Source organism: Pempheris klunzingeri, chromosome 15 (assembly GCF_042242105.1).
Source record: "Pempheris klunzingeri isolate RE-2024b chromosome 15, fPemKlu1.hap1, whole genome shotgun sequence".
Lineage (NCBI taxonomy): Eukaryota > Metazoa > Chordata > Actinopteri > Acropomatiformes > Pempheridae > Pempheris > Pempheris klunzingeri.
The window spans coordinates 20068701-20087006 of NC_092026.1; the positions used below are offsets into that span (position 1 = coordinate 20068701).

At 42.0% G+C, this 18306-nt stretch overlaps 2 protein-coding genes across 2 annotated transcripts; one reads left to right on the top strand and one right to left on the bottom strand.

Annotated features, from left to right (window-relative positions):
- Positions 1-24: 24 nt before the first annotated feature.
- On the bottom strand, positions 25-13289 carry arhgap30 (Rho GTPase activating protein 30). Its single transcript, XM_070844564.1, is given in 15 exon segments — positions 25-853; positions 856-2176; positions 3587-4221; positions 4371-4579; positions 5673-6413; positions 7201-7272; positions 7486-7583; positions 7749-7923; positions 8006-8124; positions 8513-8620; positions 8866-8948; positions 9567-9711; positions 9813-9915; positions 12315-12721; positions 13272-13289. Coding segments are annotated over 14 exon segments (3966 nt in total). The 5' UTR covers positions 12403-12721; positions 13272-13289; the 3' UTR covers positions 25-784.
- A 1979-nt stretch (positions 13290-15268) lies between these two features.
- On the top strand, positions 15269-18055 carry LOC139214197 (RB-associated KRAB zinc finger protein). The gene is made up of 4 exons (XM_070844965.1): positions 15269-15482; positions 15591-15712; positions 16340-16424; positions 17133-18055. Exons 1-4 carry the CDS (start codon positions 15269-15271, stop codon positions 18053-18055), a joined length of 1344 nt encoding a protein of 447 aa, XP_070701066.1.
- Positions 18056-18306: the final 251 nt, after the last annotated feature.

Sequence of the window (18306 nt, forward strand, 5' to 3'; positions counted from 1 at the left end):
TAATAAATAATAATAGAGGAGAAATGGAAACGTCTTTTTTATTCACATAATCCAAAAACACTTTTACAGACATTTTATTTATCATAAATGATTCAGTTCATTATCTCTGCTCTTTCAAATACAGTCTTGCCAACCGTTTATTTATACATATGCTGTATACACACATATACTTTATGTAATTACAAAGTATTGTATAATTAGGCAACTAGTCCAAACAGGAGGGAGCTGGAATTTTTTTTTCTTTTTTTACTTTTGTTCAAATCTTAGTTATAAAACGGTCGGATGTTATAAAAGTTCTGGGTTGAAACAGAAAACATGAGTTTATTCAGATGCATTGTCAAATATTTCATCCTCAACATGTCTCAGCAGCACTTCACCTTTACTCCCGTATGAGTTTGCTTTCACTTTGATTTGTATTTAACGTAACACCTGTACCACCATTACAGTTATTCATTTATTATCATTTATTGTTATTACATATTGTGTCCTGGTGATTTGGGGGGTTTAAGATACTAAACTACATAATTGCACCGTCCTCGGTTCTGGTTCAGTTCAGGATCTTTGTTGCTAAAAGTACTTTTAAAAAACCTATTAGTTTCCTGCCTGCACATCAAGTTTGCGCACGGCAGAAAAAAAACACCTAAACATCTTTAGTAGCATTTGCATTAACAATACTGTCGCTGTAATTTGTACTGAAATAAAATCCTCTGCAATCAGTACAGGAAACATGCAGCTCTTTATGCTACATGTAGAAAAATAGTTTGTACAGTCAAATTAGTTTTAATCAATATACACACAAAACCTTCACTGCACTTCGTGTGCCCACTCCCTCTGTCTCTCCTTCTCCTTCTCGCACTCCTTCTCCTTCCCTCGCCTCAGGGTCGCTATGGCAACAGCCTCATCAAAACACATGCTGAGGGGACTGTTTCTGCTCGTGTCCCTGGTGGCACCCTCATCCCCGTCCCTCCTCCTCTCCCTCTCTCTCTCCCCTCCCCTGACCGCTGGCTTCTCCCGTCTCCCCCTGCCCTCCTCCCCGTCGTCTCCGTCTCTCCCCTGTTCTCCCCTCTCTCTCTGCTGCTGCTGCTGTCGAAGGGTCAGGGCAGTGATCTTGCAGTGCTGCGGCTTCGGAGGCACGACCGGCACCGCTTTTACTTGGTAAACTTTGGGTTGTTTGGAGACGACCAGCTTCCTTCCTACTCCCCCGAGGCTGCTTTTGCTTTCCTCACACTTTCTGCCCTCTATCTGTTCCTTCATATCCGAACTGACCTCTTTTATTTGTTTATCTACACTTGTTCTACAGTGCTCATCGACTCTATCTTTGTCACTGTTCCCTTTTTCTTTTGATACCACTTCTTCTGTGTCATGATGCTGTGCCTCGTCATTGGCTGCTGGCTTCCTTTGAATTACTTCATCTACTTCACTTGTCTTGGCTAAGTTTGTCTCTTTTTCCTCAAACTCTTGCTGCATCTCTGGATCTGTGAGCTTTTCCTCCCTTGACTCCACTGGTTCCTCCACTATCTCTAATCTAACATCTGTCTTGTTTGTCCTTTCCACGTCAACCTCCACCATTTTCTCCCCCGAAACCCGTTCTTCCTCCTCTCCTTCTCTGACATCTTCCATCGTTCCTCCCTCTCGTCTTTCCCTTGCGTCCTTCTTCTCAGCCTGCTGACTTTCCTCTATCACCTCACATACAACATCCTCAAGTTCACCCCAGATTTCACTGCTTGTCACACTAAATGCACTTTCCTGCTCCTTGACACCTTTCTGCATCTTCTCTTCATCAGCTATCATTTCCTCTGAGGTTTCTTCCCACATGTTCTCAGCATCTTCCTTTACAACAACAACAATTTCTTGACATGTATCCTCTTTGTCTTTGTGTACCTCCCTGCGCTCTCCCTCATCACTCTCTGTCTCTCTTGTATCCGATCCAACACAGGAGCTGGGCTGCTCCGTTTCCCTCACAGAAAAGTCTCTGGACTCCTCTAATAGAGCATCAGTAGTGTCTTTCTCTGTGACACAAGAAACTGCGCAACACGATGGATAATCACTGAGAGGTTTATCAACCGCTTCCTTCTCCTTCCCGACCGTGATGTCCACCATGTGTGTTGACGAGAGAGCTTGTTCTTCGTCACTTTGAGGATCTTCACTGACACTGAGTTCTTCCTCTGTTGCCCTGCTGCAGACGGATGACAGATAGAAACATTTAAGACTTTTATAAGTGGACATGAAGAAAGAGATTCCTTATTTTAGACAACTGGTGGAAGGTGTGTAAAAATTAGGCTTCAGTGCCGATTTACATTTGAGAAACAGAAACAATTTTGTGATTTGGAAGTTGAGATCTACTTTTTGCATATTCCTTACTGGCTTGACTTTATTTATGCCATTGCTGGTAGAATTATATTATGATTATATGATGTTTCAAAATATTTTTTGTCTGTCACTGTAGCGCCCTCTCTGATACAACCTGTGGTCATTTTCTAATTCTACATATAGCAGCTTTAAAGCCATAGACTGTATAAAAGAAGTGGACGTAGCTAATGGATCTAAAAACGTGAAGCCAATGCGGAAGTGCTTTTAACCTGCATTCTTCATAATGGCCAGCTGAAGGCGACTCTACTGTCGCCTCAAAGGAGTCAGATTGTGCGGAAGTCTCACTTGATTTATTACCTCAGTAAACACTTTCCTAATGCGTTCATGATCTCAGTTTCTAGTTTCAAATCTTCTTCATTACGTTCATTTCAATATGTTAATTTAGTAAATGATGGTCCCATTTAGAGTAGAATAGATGATAAAGCACGGTATGTTTTAGGGCAGGACTACCTTGTTACTAAACAGTCAGTGGCAGGTCATTCCTAAACTTATCCAATCAGTCATTTCTGGTTCCAAAACCAAGATGGCAATGGTCAAAATGATCAACTCGAGGCTTGAAAAAGGCAGTCCATAAACCAATGGGTGACGTCACTGTGGCTACGTCCACTGCTGTCATATAGTTTATGTTGGAAGCGAGACCATGTTACTTTTGCAGGTAGCTAGTACAGCTACCTATAGTGATAATAGTAAATGCTAGATTGTTTGTTAATGGATTTAGTAATGCAGAAATGTCTGAGGTTTGCTAACATTAGCTTAGATATACTAATGTACCACCATAAGCTACTGGTCATAACAGGCTACATATGGTAAAAACTATGTGTCGAGCAATAGTGTGTTTTGGCCATTGTGAACAAGCTGTAAACTCAGCTTGTTCACAATTTGTTATGCACAGGTGACAATCAGTCAGTGAGACATGATGGAACATCTCCTGCTACTCCGTTAACAATGCCAGGGACTAAGTGGACGAAAAGAGTGGGAGAAAGAGAGTAGATTAAAAGACTGGATTGATCTATCTCTCTATCTCTATCTCATATTGTGGTAGTGTCAGTAAGGTCTCCGGTTTGAAGCTTTTTTGGAGAACTAAGTGGCTTGTTTCCATAGATGTGGTTGCTTGTTTCTCTAACAAGACCTGGCAACACTGACTATCATCATCATTATTGACAACATGTTTGTTATACGTATTGTGTTTCAAATGTCAAACAAGAATCACTTTCACCTTTGCTTATTGATTTCCACTTGGTCTCCTCCATGGTGAACTTTATCTTCCTCCTCCAGCTTTGTTATCTCCTCTTCTTCCTGTGACTCTTCATCTTTTGTAATTACTACCTGTTCCTGATCTTCAGCAGCTGATTCTTCACATGCAGAAAATCCAAGGTTCATTGACTGGCATCCTCTTTCCTCAGCACTCTGTAAATGGTGTTCAGGAACTGCATCAAGCGGGCAACTGTCTTGTGTATCAGTGTCTGGTTCAAATCCTTTCAAATCCCTCAAAAGGAATTCAGCGGGGAGGCTTTTAACAAACATGCTGTCATCGTCCTCACTACTATAATCATCATCATCATCATCGCTGTCCTCCACTGCAACGTCCTCATCAGACCAAGACTCCTCCGGTCCGTGGACAGGCGAGGTCATGTAAGGCAAGCTGAGGGATTTAGTGTGTCGGCCGTTTGTGTCGATGCTGAGCAGCCTGTGTGGATTCAACTCGGTCGGGCTCTTGGTGTGTGTTTCAGGGCCTAGCTGCTGCTGCAGGTGTGTCTGGAGCTCTGCGGGATGCTCTGAAGGCTGACTTTGCTCCATAACTTCATACTCATCATCTGAGTGACCCGGAGGTTCAACGGAGAACTCGTTCACCTAGCGGGTAAATAAAGACACAGGAAGTAAAAAGGTGTGCGGGGGGGGGTCCTGTTTATCGCCCCTGTTACCCTGTTGTCTTTTCCCCCAAAGAGAATGCATTAAGAAACATTTTCCACCTTTCAAAACACATCTGAACTGACACAAACCTGATAGGGGGCACCGCAGTCCATGTGGTCCAGGATGCTGCAGTCCATTTGGTCCAGGAACTCAAAGTTATCTTGAACGTAGCCAGACAGCCCCAGGTCGTCTCCCTCCACTTCGGACGAGTTGAGGATGTCAGAAGCATCAAACACGGAGTCATCGACATGCTGAGTCGGCTCTGTCTTAAGATCAACTGGCTCCGCTCCTTTCATCTCTGAAAATGAAGCAGGAGCAGGATAGGCTCACATTTCAACAATGCTTAATTCAAATAGTGTCATTTTAAGGTGTTTTATCGCTGTCACATTACAAAGACATCAGATACACTATAAAAATTTAGATTGAATGAATATATTGTTGAATAATACTATATAATGTAGATATTTGTAAATGTGTAATAGAAATGTTGTTGGAGAGGAAATGATGGAAATAAAAAAATATATATTACGCTTAAATGCAGTGACGTCACAAGTTTTTATGAAATTTAATTTCAAAACGATCAGTTTGCAATTGTATGTATTTGACAGTCCAATAATCATTAAAAACTTAAAAACTTAGCATCACCTAAAAATCCTGTTTTTGCCAACCACATACAGGTGTACTAAAGGACCCTGTGACATCACTGATGGGTGTGGTCATAGGTGCAACACAGCACACCTCTGACCACACCTGGACTACGCCCATCGGTGACGGTGGGTGTGGTCAGATTCAAACAGAGATGACTTTTCAGCCTGGTGTTAAGTCATGTTTCACATGTTTTCCACTTTACAACCAACGAAAGCCTTTGAAAGCCTATATATACATGAGGATTTACTGCTTCCCAGGGTTTTATTTAATTGTAAAATTAAATGTTGGGCTTTGGACTGACGATTTAAAGCTGTCATTTTGAGTCATGTAACTTGTAATGGGCACTTTTTCTTTTACTATTTGTTTTTATCATTTCATAGAGTAAATCATCGATTCCCAGCCTTTTTAGTTTCTCACCCCGTAAAATGAGGCAACGTCGACATGAGGCTCCTCGCTGCGGGTTATGTCCTTATTATGAGCAGTTTAACCAACGAGTGAGTGAAACGGTATTTTTTTAAGGCTCAAAAAGTTGAATGTGTCCAGTATTTTTGAAGAAAAAAAAGAGAAAGATATAAAAAATGTAACTTTCTGTTATCCCTTCAATCATCTTTTTATCCTTTTAATCATCTTGTGACCCCATGGATGGAAACCACTAGAATATGAGATAACTGATATCAAACATAATCTTTAGTTAAAGCCCAAGTGTTAATGAGAAATGATGGTGATGAAATAGGTGAAATTACCCATGTATACATCAGCATCTTTGTCCTCATCGACAGCATCTTCATCACCATCTTCCTCAGCGTTGGAGATCAGGCTTTTGGCTCGTTGCTCTCTGGACACACTTTGGCCTCCCATCACCAGCTCCAGCTTCCTCACCTCCTGCTCTTCCTCCTTCTCCTCCTCTTTCTGTCCTCCACCTTCCTCCTCCCCACCACCACCTGCCACTGTATTCTCCTCTGGGGCCGCGATTCCTTCCCCGTCCGTCACTTTCCCCATGTGGTGTTTCTCTTCTTCCTCAACCTTTCTGCCTGTTTCCACCTTCCTTTCCACCTTCTCTCCTCTCTCCTTACCTTCAACCCTCTGCCCTCTATCCTTCGAGCCTCGGTGGATGACCCTGTCCCCCCCGCCCCCTTGCAGCACCCCTAACGCCAGGTTAGAGGTGATGTGCAGGGGCACGGTCACCAAGGTGGGCACCGTGATGTGCACAGCCGCTCTTCGGCCTACTTTGGTGGAGAGTCCTGGGGATCTGGACTGGAGACCCTCAGCACCTGTGACTCCTAAACCTTCGGGGTCAAGGGCAGTATAGGTGCCCTGAGTCCCTGCACCCCCGCTTACTAACCCTGTTCCCCTGCGGTAGGTCACAGCATATTCACTGCCGCCTACCGCACTGGTGGATATCATGGCATCTGAGCCAGAGTGGGGCGATGGAGAGCACGTAGGGATGTTGGTGGGAGGAGGGTGCTGGGCAGTACGTCGGGAACCTGGAATGAAACAGACATGAAACCTGGGACTAAGTGTATGTGAACAAAAAACAAAAAACTGTTGAAGATATCTTCAGGGAAACAAGGAGTACGTTTTGATTTAAAGGGTCAGTACACAAAAAAAGGAAAAGTACTGTCCTCCATTTATACTTTGTGTATCTGGTCATGAATCAGCTTTTCTCTCCAGGTTTTAACATATCTGTCTGAAACATCTGTTTTTTGGTCATTTGAAATGTATTTACATTTGAAAAAGTCAGCTGGAAAAACAGTTCTTTTGTGTCTTCCAACATCCACTTTACTCTGGATAATCCACAGGCTCCACTGCCAACATTGTCCCTTGGTAGCTAGCTACTTTTTTATCAAAAAAGAAAAAAAAAATACTATGTATGAATACAACATTTCTACAGTATGCTGGCAATATGCTGCTGGTTTACAGTAACAGAAACACTGTTTCTGTGAGTCCTTTTGAGTATTTCAAAAGTCATTTTTCAATAATTTAACAAAATAATTTGTCTCAGTGGTTGGAGGGTGGTTGCTGAAACAGAAACTTTCTGGACGGCCAGATGCCTTTTTGTTAGTGAGAATTTTTATTTATTTATCTGTATGTTCATTTAGGTAAAGACAGCAGAGAGAGGTGTGTTCTACAGGTCAGTCAAAGCAAACATATATACTGTATATATTGCCATCTCTGTGTGTAGAGTTAAATATTGCTTTCATTTATTGTTGATTTATTGATGGTATTTATTCATAATTCTGATAAAATCAGGTAGGAAAAGTAAGGCTGCACCTTCATTTGGGTAGGACGAGGGGCTGAGGGAGTCCATGCTTCTTGCTGGTCTCAATGCGGGCCTGTCTTTCTCTGAAACAGAGCCAAATATTTAAACTGGCATACATCATAAACAAGAAATGTAAGCTTACCTTCCTTGTGTTTGTGTTTTTTACTCTTTAAATCTATTATTGTAGAATGTAGTAAAAGAATAAACAAGCAGGAAACGCACGGCACTTGCTTTTAAAGGAAACTACCAAGGTAGGAGCAATGACCAGGACTAATGAGCGTGATGAGGTTTTGTACCTTTGGCCGAGTGCTTGTGCCTCCGCCGTGGGTCGTGGAATCGTCCTCCGATGTTGAAGATGGACATCCACTTCCTGCCTTTGAGAGATCCTTTCCTCCTGAACAAGACACAAACAAGGCGTCTGAAAAAACAGTTTTCTGAGACTCTCTCATCCTTCAGACGATGGACAAGCTGATAATCATTGACCTTTGATCTCTGTATGAAAAACTTCCAGCCAACTAGATCAGACGACTTAAGCAGATAAATAAACGAGCCTACTCACTTGTCCGTGCCTTCAATGATAGCGTGGTAGGGTCTTATGGGTAGAGGACCATCTCCTGGACTGATATGACCAAAATTGGGGACTGGCTGAGAAGGTGCGAATTTGAAAGGCCCTTCTTCCTGACCAGATGCTGCTGACGGGGAGGGGAGGGACTTCCTTCTCTCATGTGATACACCTGAATGTGACAGAAGTAAATCAGTAAGCGCTGAAGTCAAACAAAATGGCAGTTCAGTCTTATTTTCAGGCCAGTGCAGTACCTTCTTCAGGAAACAGCTGAGGGACGTGTGTGAGGATGAACTCCACTACGATAGACTGAACCCTGACCTCCATGAAGGCTGCTGTGCCGTTAAAGCCAGATGTCTCAATGTCCTTTGACCTAAACATACAGATATATACAGATTGATTGTCGGGAGGGAGAATGGAAGAACTATGCTGGAAGGGCAGAAACAAGGAGTGAATGAATCAATGGATAGATGAATGAACGAATGCTGGAATAAACAAAAAAAGAGAGTGAAGGAAGAAAGGAAGGAGGAGTGAAAGAGGAAATGACTGAATGGGAAAAATGAAGAAAGAAAAAAAAAAACATCTAATAATTTAGCATATCATTGAACAAAATCACACTATGAGTTGAATTTTAAGAATGCATGCACTTGTGTATGTTTTCCCATAGAGTTGGGGCCAAATTGCGGCTCAGTGTGCTGCTCAAAGGCACGTCACCAGAGATGAAGAACACGGATCGGTGTATGTAACCCGTATTAGCAAACCTGAGCAGATTGGGAGCCCAGACGATGGCCAAGTTCCTGGCGTGCATGTTGGTCTCTGCGCTGTATGAGGCCATTTTGACAAGATGGCGCATCAGAACCTTCAGAGTCCTGATGGAAAGAAAGTGAAGACTTAACCAGATTTCAGCTGACGCACAAGTCAGCTAAGCAAAAGCTTACAAAAACTAATCCTGATGTAAACTAATGTAACAAAACTGTGAGTGTACCCACTGGATGGTACAACAGCAGGGAAATACAGGCTGCCACCGGCTTCTTTTAGCAACCTAGACAGTTTTTTTTTGCAGGTTGCATGAGATGAGTAAGAGAGGCACTCGGTGTGTAGTAGAGGACTGTACCTGTAATGTTGAGCTGGTAGTTCTTTCAGCACATCTCTGATCTTCACCAGCCTCTCCTCCTCCAGCTGGATGGCCACAGCATCCTGTAGCACAGACATGTGTTGGATTAAATATGCAATAAGTCTCCATTCATTCTTGCTTTGCATCTAGAGTGCTGTTATAAACACCGTGACCATACCTGTCTGTATACTGGGAGATCTGAGTTTATTCTGGTTGATACATTTCATACTTTCTTTGTAGGGGGCATACTTTAACCCTTTGAGGGTCTTCAGCACTTTCTAGTGTGTTATGATTTTTATTTTTAGCATATTTTATCAGTTTTTCATGCATATTGCTTATCATTTTGCAAGATGGTGGAGTTCTCAATTTTTTTCATGTATTTTTTGTGTATTTTAGACCATAAAATGATGCGCATCATGACAAAAACATGGCAATTTAAGGGTTAATTTTTTAAAAAACTAATTAAAATTTGATATGTATGATTAGGGCTGATGCTGGTCTAAAAAACTATTTAAAAAAAATTTTTAAAAAAGAAAGATTTTTAACATTTTTATGGCTTGTTTTTATGCATACACATTTATGTGTGTAAGGATCTTTAACGTGATTATTTCTGAGGACCTTCAAGGGGTTAATACACTTCATGAATGAGTGACCACGCGGGGGGAAAATGTGCAAAATGTTCATGTGTCTGAGCCACTCACAGCAAACTTGTCATACAGCTGGTATGTGAGCAGAGGGTTGGGCAGCTCTCTGAAGTAAGCTTTACACAGAGAGCTGACGCAGTGGATGTCCTGCAGGTACAGATCCTTGTTCAGTTCTGGATTCCCGTCGCTTTCAAACTCGCACCTGATCGTACGCACACATAGAATCAACCCAGAGTATATCAACGCACGAAAAGGGAAACAGAACAATACATTTACACCCAGCCGCACAAACACACGACTTGCCTTAGTTTCTGTATGTTGGACGACACTCCGGACAACCTGTAGATCCCATCCACGATTCCATTTTTCTCAACAAACTCACTGCAGCATCGCAGGACCAGAGGGACTGTGGGAGATTAATGGCATGAATAATAAATGCAGAATGTTCAGTTTAATGCAAATCGTTCTATATGCGAAGACTCCAAACTGAAGCAGATTTTAGATTTCAGACTTTTTATGTGAGTTATTAGATTTTAGCTCAGATTACTGCAAATTTCATTTTCTGGTTAATCTGAATTTTTTTCGCCTTTTAGCAAATTTTTCTCCACCAAATACTGAAGTTTCAATGTAACAGCAAAATGAATCAATGTTTTTAATGACAACTGCCTTCATGAACTAATGACACACATTCAGTTTTTGTGTACTTTGTACGTTTCACACATGGGAGTCAAATACCCTTAAATATTTTTGTCTATGTCTATATGTCACAGACAAAAAGATAAAAAAGAAATACCCTCATATTGCTATCTGCTCCTTATTTCATCTGTTACTCCACACGGACATCTGAGGAAGACCACTTATGAGATGTAAATGTAGAATAAAAGAAGAAATGTGTGCCTGCAGTGGTGAAGACTGCGTCCAAGATCACCAGGACTCCCCTGCCCTCTCTGCAGAGCATCTACAGACACAGAGTCCACCGGAGGGCTGCCTCCATCATCAAGGACCCCACCCACCCCCAACACAAACTGTTCACTCTCCTCCCCTCAGGAGGTACAGGAGTGTGAAATGCAGGACGTCCAGAATCAGGAACTCCTTCTTTCCCTCCGCCATCAGGCTCCTTAACAGCCAATAGGAGTCACGACTACCTCTAATCTGCACACTGACTGTACTTTATGTTAAGTTGCACATTTGGTAAATATATTTATGTCAAGCAATAGCAGTTTATTTAGCAATAGTAGTTTATATTTATATGTTTTTATATTTTATTCTATCCTCTTCTTTTTTTACTCTTTGGCATTCAGTGCGGATGGCAAAGTAAGATTTTCATTGTACAGGGAAACCCGTTTCTGCACTGTACACTTGACAATAAACGCTTTGAATCTTGAATCTTGAATGTGTGTAAGATATCTGTGTGTACATATTTATTATTACTACTTTTTCATTATTTTCATAAGTATTATTGTTCATAATCATCAGAGCCTGCAAATAATTTATGGCCATGTGTGCACCCCCTGATGATTGTCCAATATGTACAAAATACATTGTACAAACATGTATTAGCGTCATATCATTCCATAGTCTATATACAAATATACAAACAGATGTTTCCTTTCATATGAATTTACACATTGAAATTCTTACAACATAAATAGTTGTAAAGCATTTCTAGCATGCTAGCAGCATGTCTGAAATATCTCAGCAGCTATTTAATGGACTGATGTGAAACTTTTTACAGACATTCATGGTCCCCAGAGGATGAATCCTACTGACTTTGATGATGCTCTGATATTTCCTCTAGCACCACCATGAGGTTCCTGTTTGTGGCTTTGAGTGAAATGTCTCAACAACTATTACATGAATTGGTTACATGAATTTTCAGGCAGCACCATCATCAGGTCAGAATTTCAATCCATTCAGTTCTTTGGTTCATGACCAAACTAATGACGTCACCACCAACCTCAGCTGCACTTACTGTTACTAACTGTTACTCTGATTGGTCAGTTAGGGTGTCCTATGGTCTGTTATTTCTGTATAGCAGGCTGTTGCTATGGACACAGTTCTGATAGTGGAAGCAATAAAATCATGTTTAAATCAATAAAATCATTCTTAAACAATAGAATATTTTAAAATCAAGATTTCATATTACATTTTCACAATCAAATTTTTCCTGCATTAGTCCTGCATCACCTCATCAGGATTTGTGACCAGCTCACGGGACACGTATCCCTTACTTAGCTAATGAGAGCATGCCAACACACTAAACTATGACTTTGAACGTGGTAAATATTACAGCTATTTAAGTTCAGACTCTCAGCCTTGTTTCTGTTTCAGGGGAAATGAAAAGGCCTGATCCAAGCAATATGAACTGGCAGGATGGACTGTTGAACACCACATGGACTCCTGACAGAAATGCACTGGTAGTCTGTACTCACAAGGCTGAGTTACTCTTCTGAGCCTTTGAGCAGAGATGGTGTTGTTAATGCTGTTTGGTTCAAGTCTTAACAAAGAAATAATCGAACATAAGCTTTAAAAAAGCACAGACGTGACTTTGCTTGACTTCACATGTCTCTGAGATTTAAAATAACAAACCAAACAACAAATAATCATCATGTAACAACTGTTGAGGATCATCCCTGCTGATTGAACTGTAGAAGATGTCGCCTGTGGTTTTGAAATATTAGAAAAAAACCACTGGGTAACATTTCATTGTTTCTGGTGAGGTTGTGAGGACATGTGCTGCTATTTATCTGTACATCATGGTGACGAATGAGGAAAATGGCCACAAGAATAAATCTGTTCACTCACTGTCTTGAGAGGAGGCGGCCAGGTGCTCCACCAGGTCACATCCAAACACCTTCTCCTTGTTGCCTCCTTTTCTCCGAACTCTCCTCATCTCTTCCTGTCTGCAGTCTCCAGCTCACATTCAGACCAGCCCGAGATGCTCCGCTTGTGTCCGTCAGACTGACTGTCTGTCTGTCTGTCTTGTGCAGCTGATGGATGTGTTGACCAACTTGGTTAATGCGACACTGGCTTTGTAGAGGTGCTGCACATTTCAGAGATTTGACACTGCTGCAGCTGCTTCTGTTTCCTCAGTTTCAGTGCATGTTGTCGGTTACAGATTGTACAGAATTGTTTCCTCTGTGAGTTTTGTTGCATTGGAGCGAATATGTAAAAGCTGGAGTGTTAGGACATACTTTGGTTCATCTTCCACCCTGCAGGAGCAGAAATAACAAAAGTTTCAGCTCTGTGTTGCAGACAACATTCTTCCCCACACTCAAACATCAAATTGGGCTGCATCCTCCGTGTGCATATGTGGCTCTCCACTTCCCCCCGATGCACTCAATTTATTTTCGAATGAAAAGCCACACCCTTGCCTCTGTACTTCTCCTATTCAGTGAACTGAGCCTCTGAATGTTTCACTCCAATCACACCATAATATCACTCTGGGCTGCTGGACCCATTTAAACCTCTGGTGGCAGCTCCAGCCTGAGGACCAGCCTCACTACAGGCCGCGTCTGTGCTTCCTACCCGTATGTCACGGCCATTGTGGCCCCGTTCTTCACTGCAGCGGAAGTGGAGCACTGTTAAAGCCTGAACATATAGACTCGTAGAGACATTCAAACTCACTCCCCACCCCCTCCATCTTCCTGACACCTGCCACCGCTCTCCATTTGCCCACCATCCCTCCCTGTCCGTCCGCTTTTAGACAAGAAGAAACACGAGGAAATAAACAAGACAAAAAGTGAATACGAGTGTTCCTACCTTCACTCTGCAGCGGCACACAAGTAGCAGCATAAAATGATGACGCAAGAAACCACTAAACTTCCCCTGTTAACTTCCTGAGTGTCTCTCCTTCTCTTGTGCCTTCTCTCTGCATGCGGCCCACAGTTTCTCCGCCTCTGCTCATTGAGTAGGGAAATCACTTCAGTGTATCTGTACAGAGCATCTATTTCCCTTTACATGCTGCGTTTGTCTCTGTGTAGGCCGAACTCCATGTGTGCTTCTCACTCTGACAGCAAGAAATGTAGCGTAAATGTACATAAAGGCCACATTCAGCTCATTTACAGCACCTCATATTTGACTGTGCATCAATGCTACGTGTCAGTGCTAATCCCTAGACACTGAAACACCGCACGGGGCCTCTGCAAGTGATGTAAAAGTACCACAAAGTACAACAAAGACTCAAAAATCACCATCAAAACCACAACAATACGTATCACAGATTACTGTTACATCTAATACAAGTTACTACAACATACAGCTACCACACAATCACATAAATTACTGAAGGCTCAAAACTCACACCACAACAGAAACTAAAAAAATAAACTTAAATTAACCACAAACCAACCATCCCAAAGTATCACTAAATACCACATTTGTACACAGAACTGCAGTGAATACTACACAGCTTAAGAGTACCGCTGAGGAATACACAAAAAACCTACATTGACATATACAAAAGTGCTATAATAACCAGAAACTATAACACACAGCTACAAAGAGGCACGCAAAACCACAATGTAAATATACCCCATCATAAAGACAAGTAAAAGTTGAGAAATAAAACTTCTAGTCAAGTAAAAGTACAGAAATATTAGCAACAAAATGTACTTTAAGAATCAATAGTAAAAATACTCTTTGTAGCATAATGACTCCTAGAAGTGTTGTATTATTTACAATATGTATTATATTATTGGATTATTCATTTTGATTCCTAAATTTAGCTACTTTATATACTGTTGGGTGGTTTGTAGCGGAGCTTTATGATAGAGTGATGGAGTAAATAGTAAAATATTTGTTTCTGTATCTATTTTATTGTATTGCAAAGTGTTTATACTGTTAATACGTCATGTATTTCATGTAAACAAATCTATTTTCCTGCTATTCTTACTTTATATTTGGTCATAATATAGATATAAATGCTTGCAGTCCAATAATAAATGTCTGTGGGTTTCACACTTTCTAACACACCATGTTCAGACTTGTTAATAAATAGATTTTGGTCGATACAGCAGAAGGTTAAATGCGCCACTAGAGTGTCTTTTTCACAAAGACTCATAACTGATGTAAACATAAATACTAAATGAGCCATCTGTATATTGTCATTACTGCTCGTGACCTGGATGTGATTTATGTCTGAGCTTATTAATGACATTCTGTTAATGATTAAATGGGAGTTCTACGTATCTAAGTTATATAAGTTATTTTTAACACTTAGGAACACATTAAAGTCATTCTTGGTGTATTGTTATGAGGAAAACTGATTATTTTGTCAATATAAGCTAATTTGTCATACTTGTGGATGTTTTTAAATCACCTGTATCCTCATGGTGAGAGCGTGGTGGGGTTTCAGTGCGGATGTAGTCAAATACTTACGGTAATACATCATCTGCTGTGCTGATTGCGTCGACCTCGTTTTGTATTACAGAACGAGGTGGACGCAGGGACGGGGATAAGGCTCTACTGACAACCGTGCTAAGTTTGAGAAAATATGTCAACATTTCCCAACATTTTCATGTCATATGCTAGAAGATTTTGAAGTATGATAGCAAAAAAGTGTCAACTTTCATGTGAGACTTCAGCGAGGAGGAAGTGACACCGCCCGTCCGACCTGCGCTGTTATCTAAAACGAGCGCCCCTATCCGCCACCATCCATAGCAACGAATACTGAGCAGAAATTCACAGACAGCACACTCTGGCGTGCACGGCAGGATATATTTATTCGTGTTTGAACAAGAAGCGGAAGTCGGTGCAAGATGGAGAACTGCAGCTTCCACAGCCAGATCCTGTCCGTCATGGAGGTCCTGGCCACGGCGGCTGTGGCGGAGATAAACCGGCGTGTGGATGACAGCTGCGCGGTGCTCCGGCTGGAGGTGAGCCAGAGCCGGCGGGACATCGACCTGCTAAGGAAGAAGTGCGAGGTGATGGAGGCAGAGCTGAGGAGGAGCAGGATGAGAGCCAGGAGGAAGGGTGAGAATGGCATGAGTGTCTGATCTCCAGGTTCCAGAGGACAGAAAGTCTCTGTGATTTCTGCTTTTAAAAACGTGACTGTTGTGTATTTCTGCTCCTCTTCTTCAGTGTTTTATCCTCCAGCAGCTGAGAGATTCATTCCTGTGGTGAAAGTGGTGGTGAACAGAGAGAGACAGAGCTCAGACTGGGGCCCACAGATGGAGGCTGAGGCTCAAAACCAACCCCAACAGGTATGACTACTGCAAAATATTACTTTTGCTGTTCATCAATCCATGTTTGATTAATTGATTGACCATTGGGTTCATAAAATGCCAGCAAATAATGAGGAAAAAAAGCCTTCACAGTTTCCCAGAGGCCAAGGTCATGTGCTTAAGCTGCTTCTTTTGTTTAAAACTCAAATAAATTCACTTTACAATGATGTTAGTCATGGAAATGAAGCAAATCCTCAGATTTTTAGCTTGAACCAATAAATATTCAGCAGCTTCTTTTGATAAATGACTGAATTCATCGACTATTTATGTAGTTCGTTCAGCTTTGTTTCCCTATTTGTCTATTTATGTGTAAGTACATGAGAGCTGTAAAAAAACCATAGTCAATTTCCTCAAACAGCTGATTCTCATTATAATAAGTGTTAGTTTTTTTGTCTCAGTTGATGAAAGAGAAATGTCCCATTTGTGAGGTTAAAATAAAGTAAGTAAATAAGTTTATTTCCATCTAATCACCACATCTTCAGTCAGTCCACTGCACTCAGATATAAACGCAGAGTAGGCGTGTTTCCCCTTTACTCGTTCATATGTGTGTGTGTATTTACTGGACTCCGCTGTGTGTGAGTCTAAATGTTGAGTGTTTCGTTGCAGCGTGCAGCAGAAGCCGAACACATCCTGATCAAAGAGGAGTGTGCAGAGGAGGACGTGTGGAAGAACGACTCTGAGGATAGACTCAGTGAGTTCAACTACAAACATGTGTGTGTGTGTGTGTGTGTGACAAAAAATACCCACATTGCTTTGCCCATTTCGGTTTTCACTGTATTATTTGACAGTTTCAGACAAGAGAAGACAGCTAAAGAAAAGACTGTTTAGCCACAGTGTGTCCCTCAGTTAGAAAACAACCATTTACATTCACAGATTCATCACTGTTCCCCATAATGAGCTACACGAGCTGCACGTTTAAACAATCAAAATACAACACACTACGGGCTTGTTAACCAAAATTAAATCATCATAATCACTTTGAGAGCTAAAAACAAACTGCAGGCAGCATGTAAGCACAAAATATGGCACAAGCACGAAACACACACAGACGAATTCAGTGTCCTCACAGTGTATTAAATTATATAATTAAATTATATATTGTATTAAATAAAAAAAACAATACAATATACAAACACACCCTCAGCTCAATACTACAGGAGGTGTTACGCTGTTGTGGTTTTATTTTTTATTGAATATAATCCAGCATTAAATCTGTGAATCTTTTCAATACTTTATCACAGTACATTTTCCTAATTTTAGTAACAAATTTTATATGTAACTTAATATTTAAACATACAAATCAGAGAATGAAAGAAAAAGATTTTAGAAGGGATTTGTGAGACTTGGAGCATGAAAATGTCTATTTAACTATGATGTGTGTTTCCTGTGCTGTCTTTAGTCTCTGAAGACTCTCGACCTGCTCAGACTGACAGCTTTGGAGAGCGTCACCGCTCCGCTGAGAACAACCCAGCCGGATCTCTGGTTTCCCCAACGGACGGCTTCGACGGCTTCCCAGAGAAGCAGCTCAGCCTAAACCAAAACGAGGAAGAGCCCGCGGTGAAACACGAGAGAGAGGAAGAGCCCGACGAGAACGCAGCTCCTCTCGATTCAGCCCATAAGCTTGTGACGGAGGAAGGCGACGGGCGGCTGTGGTCGTCCAGTGTGTGCAGAGACGCCGCTGATCCAAGCTTCTCGTTTGCCGATCAGCAGTTTGAGCCGATCCCCTCCGTGTTCCCACCACAGAGCGGGATGCATGTGGAGGACATGGCGCCCCAAATCCACTCAGCAGGGAAATCGCAGTCAGTCGTTTTGAGCCCAGCGAAGGTGAAAAGACGAGCGCGAACATTTGGATGTACTGAGGGACAGAGTGCTTTATCTCAGATTAACACCATGGATCAGTGCTTCATTCCTCAGCAGCCACATCAGTACAGAGACTCCACACCTCACACGAGGAACCCAAACGAAGATTTGACGCCGCCAAACCCGGCGGCCTCCTCTTTCTGCGGGCACGGCCGCGGCAGCTTCGGCCTGGCGAGGAGGATGAGGACGCCCTGGAGGTCCGGCATTGGCGAGAAGAGGTTCAGCTGCTCGTACTGCGACAAAAGCTTCATGAGGTTCAGTCAGCTCAAAGAGCACCTGAGGAGCCACACGGGGGAGAAGCCGTTCAGCTGCCTGCAGTGCGGCCGGAGCTTCACCAAACAGTGCAACCTCATCAGACACGCGGTGGTCCACAGCGGCGAGAAGCCCTACGAGTGCTCGCTGTGCGGGAAGTGCTTCACTCAGCGCTCCAGCCTGAAGTCCCATCAGAAAACAGCACACTGAGGGGACGCCGTCCAGTTTTCTACCACTGAGTCCTGCGCTCAGCAACTTAAAGAAACATCCCATGTTTGTTTCCAAGTCTTTAACTGAAACTTGGTGACATATTGATAAAATATATCGTTTTCTTTTATTTTTTATGGAAGCTGATTTCTACCAATGTGATACAAAAAAAAAAAAAACATCCCGTATGTCTTTATAATGAGAAACTTTTCTGGAAATAAAGACGTAGTATCTCAAAATGATGAGAAAGTTTG